Raw genomic sequence first — 6,968 nt, forward strand, 5'->3', positions numbered from 1 at the left:
GAAGCTTGGACATATTGCATTGTATGAACCCATTAATGTAAGACACTCATCTTGTTATTAAACAATATATAAAATTACATTCTAAAAAATGCTGGGTTAAATACAACCCAGTGCTGGGTAAAATAGGGACAAACCCAGCGATTGGGATGTTTTGACCCAGCGGATGGGTTACTACCCAGAAGGTTGGATTAAACATTTAACCAAACCGCTGGGTCAAAACAACCCAATTGCTGGGTTTGTCCCTGTTTTACCCAGCACTGGGTTGTATTTAACCCAGCATTTTTTCGAGTGTAGAAATGAATAAAAGTTATAATTTTGCTGTTTGTTACATATATGTATATATATATATACAAGTCAAAATTTTTGAACATTAAGATTTTTAATGTTTTTTAAATAATTCTCTTCTGCTCACCAAGCCTGCACTAAAATAAAATGCTGGGTTAAATACAACCCAGCACTGGGTAAAATATGGACAAACCCCGAGATTGGGTTCTTTTGACCCAGCGGTTGGGTTAAATGTTTAACCCAACCTTCTGGGTAGTAACCCAATGCTGGGTCAAAACAACCCAATCGCTGGGTTTGTCCATATTTACCCAGCACTGGGTTGTATTTAACCCAGCATTTTTTTAGAGTGTGCAATTATTTGATCCAAAATGCAGCAAAAGCAGTAATATTGTGAAATATGTTTTACTATTTAAAATAACTGCTTTCTATTTGAATATATTTTAAAATGTAATTTATTCCTGTGATCAAAGCTACATTTTCAGCATCATTACTCCAGTCTTCAGTGTCACATGATCCTTCAGAACTCATTCTAATATACTGATTTGCTGTTTAAGAAACAAGTAACAGAAATTAATACTTTTATTTAGCAAGGATGCTTTAACTTGATCAAAAGTGATGATAAAAACATTTATAATGTTAGAAAAGATTTCTATTTCAGATAAATGCTGTTCATCTGAACTTTTTATTCATCAAAGAAACCTGAAAAAAAAATCTACTTAGCTGTTTTAATATATTTTTTTTTAGCAGCAAATCAGAATATTAGAATGATTTCTAAAGGATCATATGACTGGAGTAATGATGCTAAAATTTCAGCTTTGAAATTACAGGAATAAATTACATTTTAAAATATATTCAAATAGAAAAAAAGTTATTTTAAATAGTAAAAATACTTTAAAATGTTACTGTTTTGCTGTACTTTGGATCAAATAAATGCAGGCTTGGTGAGCAGAAGAGACTTTAAAAAAGAGTGAAAAATTTAACGGGGTCTGAATACTTTCCGTACCCACTGTATATACGCACACACACATAGGCCTAGTACTTGTAAATGAAACAGATTATTGAAGAAGTGTTACCTGCCTTTTCTTTGTAATTATTTGTGAAATGTGTGTGCATTTCTGTGTGCAAACTGTTTCACCAAACTGTTTACTGTAAATCAAGTCTCAGAAGAAGACACTTTTAACGCTACCAAAAACATCTCCTCATGCACGTTCATGTCAGGAACAAGGCGCTGTGGGGGTCACGAGGGTCATCATGAAAAACCTTCAAACAAACAACTCCAGACTTCAGGGGTGACATCAATTCCTGGATGGCAGCACGGCTCTAATTCCACTTCCACGCCGGGTTTCTAAAACAGGGAAGGGGGGAGGCTGGCAAATAGACAACAACACCGGATTGAGGAAACTGACGAGGGCATACTATGTGCAAAACAAACTTGTTTAAAGCTGACAGTCATGCAGCCCGAGCGGTTTCATTCACTATCGCATCTAAGAAGAGGACAGCTCCTCCCCAGCGCACTAGACCTAAGGACAGCATCCAGCGTGGTGTTCGCTAGCACTTCAAGCCATGCGTTTGTACGCGATCCCGGTGTTGCTGCTGATGGTGGTCGGAGACACTGACGCGTGGGGTCCCGCTGGTAAATACGCCGTCAGCTGCCCGGATAAATGCAACCCCGCACTGTGCGGCTCGACGCAGCGCTGCAGGAGCACGGTGCTGGATGACTGCGGATGCTGCCAGCTCTGCGCCGCGGGACGGGGAGAGCACTGCTACCGCACCGTGGCCGGGATGCACGGCGTCAAGTGCGGACCGGGACTCTTCTGCGACTTCTACAAGGATGAGGATGATTATGGAGATGAATATGGCATCTGCAAAGGTACGGGCTGATGTGTGCACCTGCTCAGGCAGATGGGATTATGGGGGGATTGACATATATTCAACGGATTCATTCATTTTGCGATCAGTTATGTCTTAATTATAAACTGCAACTTTCAGAGAAAAAGAGAACTTAAAATACTTAAATTAACTAAAAATAATGACATAGAATTTTTTTTTTTTATTATTTCTTTACTTGGTTAAAGACTGTCCTGACAAATTGCTTTACTTTTTCCTATTTCCTACATTTTTTACTAGCTAGTGTGTCACACAGCTTCATCACACCTGTTCAAGGCAGATAATATTCACATGTTTATGGAAATCCTCATGATTAGCTGACGGTTTTGAGGTGATCTCAGGTTACAGGTTAAAGAACAGTTCGGCATACTAAAGAAAACTCGCTTCCAAGTCTCTTTTCTGTGCAGTCCTTCAAGGGCCCCTAAATGATTACTTAAAGTATTATGTAAGAACAACGTGAGTTGGTGAAAGAACACTCATTGCTTTGTATTGGTGAAACACACTCCTTCCACACCGATTACTCACACTCAGCCATTTAATTGAGTCTTACCCCGAGTCTTAGACATAAGTGAGCCTTTAACACAAACACTGGATCGGCAATGAGCAAATATCCTCAAGAAGAGTCTTTGTTAATGACCAGTGTTAAAGTTGTGGTACAGATCCTCTAATGGCTCTGTTTGTGTTTTCTCTTATCAGACTGCATGTACGGAACATATGGCATGGAATGTCGGAAAACATGCAACTGTAAAGCAGGTGGATTGTGTGACAGGGAAACGGGCGCTTGTCTCTCCTTTAAATTCTTGGCTAAAATGGCCATGCTGAAATCTCATTCAAGTGAAGGTGAGTTTACGGTTTATTAAAGCACACAAAATAATTGATTTTTGAATTTACAAAATTGTTCAAATATATTTAAAACGTGTCCTTTGATGTAAAGTGACATTATGCAGAATATTAATTTTATTATTATTATTGTATGACAGGTAATGAAGTGGGCTCAGTCGACGGCAACACTGAAACCAGCAGCAATCGGTCTTCCGCTCGCAATTTTCTCACCCCTCGCTGACAGCAACTCTCAATCTTCAGTTTAGTCAGTGTACATGTAGCATAATAAATTAAAGGACCAAACGGATATATTTTAATATGTTTAAAAGGGTCAAAGAAAAAGATACGCGTTTTATTCTGTATATTTTACAGATGTGTATGCCAGTTACGTCTTTATTCCAAAGCATGCATTCACATGCACACAAATAAACATGCAAATGTCCAGCAGAGTTTGATATCCCAATAATAATGTTCCCGCAGGGGCTCATTATGCTGAAACTGAAACGTTAAAACTGTGCGGTTAAACTGAATGAGCACACACAAACACTTTTTACATTAGAATTAAATCATATTTAATGAGATGCATATTCTAAGATTATAAACCAGACTCAATTCCAATTCTGATCAGCATTAGCGTCAAGGTTCACTGATATGACATCTGTAATGCTAAACAGTGATGTTTTTCATCTGTGTGGTGTGCTATATTAAGGCCAAGGAGATTATTATAAATTATGGACTGTATATCCTTCTAATCTGTGTGTAAATTATTTGCTGTGAATCTCTGTGAAACCCTCTTGAAAGAGATCATATGAATTCTTACTGCTTTATGTATGAGATTTAAATTAAAACAATGTAATTCTATGAGGAAAAATACAGTCTCTTGTTGTTGTTGTTTTGCCATTTTTTTTTATTTAGTCATGTTTTTCCGTTTTTAATTACAAGTTCTGTTTAAAACATTTTAAATGTGTGGAAAAACTTGCTAAATTATAACTAATGTTCTCTTTTTAATATTTAAGTTAACTGAGATCTGTTTTTAACCTCAAGATATAGGAGAGACAATGAGGCAAAATGTAACAGTTTTTACTTCAGAGAATATTTTTTTGAAAGCCAGTATCTTTATATCTGTACGTATACGTATTAAAGTCTTGAATGCAAAACTATACTGAACATTATTACTGTTATTGTCCATGAGGAAATGTATATATATATATATATATATATATATATATATATATGTAATTTTTGTTTTTTTTCACCTTTTAAAGTTAGCTAAAAATCCATTAAATTGCCTAAAATATACTTTAAATGCATTTTATTTGAAATATAAAAAAGTTTTTGCATGATAGATTTAGCTAAAAGTGTCCTAATTTGGGGTGGGGGGGAAGCAAGCCTTATGCTTAATACAATTAGACATATTTGAACTAATACAAAACCAAATGCTTGGTTAAATTATTATTCACTCTTAAAAATAAATACAAACTTTGAACATTTATATTACATGTTTATCCAGATCTAACCTCCTTTCCAGAGGTTTCTGAATGAAAACACCCCGTCCTCATCCTGAGCAGTACAACAGATGCTCTTCAACACGAGCTCTGAAAATACCCACCGCCGACTATTAATAACCGTCAGATCCCTCACCTCTCCGAGTTCTCATATGAAGCGGTTTCCCAGCATCCCACTTGTTTATTTCCTGTGTTTCCTGACACCTGTGAAAATGGTCTTACTTCCTGTTGTTGTTGTGTCTGCCTCTGGGACAGGATTCAACAACGGCTGGAATTTATCAACTGACACACGTCACCACAGGACAGGACAGGACAGGACGGGAAAAGAGGAATGTCTCGCTTCCGTCTCCGCAGCAGGTTAACAAAATGCCTTCCCTGTGGTAAACTTCACGCCACTGAAACATAAACACGTTTATTGACACATTTCTGAATGAACTGAACTGCAGTTTTGTGGTCGTTCGATTATAAACATGACAAAGTGTACACGAGAGTTCAAAAATACTTATTCCACAATTAAGCCAACTGTTTTCAAAATTGATATTAATAAGAAATGTTTCTTGCACATCAAATCAGAATATTAGAATGATTTCTGAAAGATCATGTGACATTGAAGACTGGAGTAATGATGCTGAAAATTCAGCTTTGCATCACAGGAATAAATTACATTTTAAAATATATCAAAATAGAAAACAGTTATTTTAAATTGTAATAATATTTCACAATATTCCACTGTTGTTACTGTATTTTTAATCAAATAAACAAATCTTAGACTCTAAAAGTAAATTCTCTGGCATAGTCTAAATGTGTACATTTGGTCATTTCCATCCATTTCCACGTCATTTCCATCTAGGTTTTAAAAAAGTCAGTAGCTCACCTTCCTGCCGAAGCTTATTCTTAGAGACCCATCTGGGAGCTTTTCTTGAGGATTTTCCTTCTATTCATGCATTGTTTCCTCAACAGGCACAGCAATTCTTTCCTCTATAAGCCACAATGAGCTTTAGTATGAGACACCTTTGACTTCATGGCAAGGCCTTTGAGTCTCATTAAAACTCAAAACACACACACACACACACAGTCTGGTCAGCTATCCTTGTTGGGATCCTCCATAGGCGTAATGCTTTTCTACTGTACAGACTGTATATTCTATCGCCCTACACCAACCCTACACCTAAACCTACCCCTTAAAGGAAACTTTCTGCATTTTTAGATCTTCAAAAAACTTCATTCTGTGTGATTTATTAGCTTGTTTACCCATGGGGACCTCAATTTAGGTCCCCACTGTGACAAGAGTCCCCATGAGTCTGTGTGTATTCAGGTTTAAGTCCCCACCAGAATAGAAAAACAGGTACATACACACACACACACATACACACACACAATTAATAAACAGTATTTGCTCTTTGCATCTTTAACTATCAAGATTTAAAGCAGATCTATCAAAGTTAAACCAGGATATTCGATAAAATATCAGACTGAATATATATCACTTTTAAACAATATTCTTATATAAAAGCATAATTTACTGCAATATATTTAAATAAAAAGTATCTGTTGTATCATTCAATGCTGTAATGCTTTTGAAGGAAGTCTCTTATGCTCATGAATTTATTTGATCAGAAATGCAGTAAAAACAGTAATATTGTGAAATATTATTACAATTTAAAATAAACATTTTCTATTTTAATATATTTTGAAATGTAATTTATTCCTGTGATGCAAAGCTGAATTTTCAGCATCATTACTCCAGTCTTGTGTCACATGATCCTTCAGAAATCATTCTAATATGCTGATTTGCTGACTTGAAACATTTTTTTATTATTATCAATGTTGCAGCTGTGTTGCTTAATATTTTTGTGGAAACTGATCTTTTTTTTTTTCAGGATTATTTGATGAATAGTAAGTTTAAAAATATTTTTTTGTAACATTATAAATGATTTTAATACGATTTTTTGATCAATTTAATGTGTCGTCGCTGAATAAAAGTGTGCAACAAAATAGTTATCCCATTTTACATTCAGCAATAATTTTGTAATTGTTATAATATTGTTAAAATAATATTGTTTCAATCAAAATATCATATGCCTTTATTCATTTGTTTAACAAAAAAGTGGATTCAATCTCTTACAGTTTTTCTCAATTGCTTTGGCACATTTTTCAAAACAATCTTAACATTCTCTAAACTGTGAGTGCAAATGTCATTTGACATGTCATAGCACAGATGATACAATTTCAGTTTATCAGACATTTCTAAAATTCGGTTTTCACTTTGTCATTATGAGGTACGGAGTGTAGATTAATGAGAAAAAAATGAAAACAATTAAACAATTGTAGTATCAGGCTGCAACATAACAAAATAAAAAAAAAGTGAAGGGGGTCTGAATATTTTCTGAATGCATTATGGATGGATGGATGGATGGATGGATGGATAGATAGATAGATAGATAGATAGATAGATAGATAGATAGATAG

General features: G+C 35.2%; 1 protein-coding gene across 1 annotated transcript; it reads left to right on the plus strand.

Annotated features, from left to right (window-relative positions):
- Positions 1-1,585: 1,585 nt before the first annotated feature.
- Positions 1,586-3,797, plus strand: LOC107662962 (endothelial cell-specific molecule 1-like). The gene is made up of 3 exons (XM_016453103.1): positions 1,586-2,155; positions 2,869-3,012; positions 3,153-3,797. The coding sequence occupies exons 1-3, from the start codon at positions 1,849-1,851 to the stop codon at positions 3,233-3,235; spliced, it is 534 nt and encodes a 177-aa protein (XP_016308589.1). The 5' UTR covers positions 1,586-1,848; the 3' UTR covers positions 3,236-3,797.
- The last annotated feature ends 3,171 nt before the right edge of the window (positions 3,798-6,968 follow it).

This window comes from Sinocyclocheilus anshuiensis, unplaced genomic scaffold, assembly GCF_001515605.1.
Source record: "Sinocyclocheilus anshuiensis isolate Anshui unplaced genomic scaffold, SAMN03320099.WGS_v1.1 scaffold457, whole genome shotgun sequence".
NCBI classification, from domain to species: Eukaryota; Metazoa; Chordata; class Actinopteri; order Cypriniformes; family Cyprinidae; genus Sinocyclocheilus; species Sinocyclocheilus anshuiensis.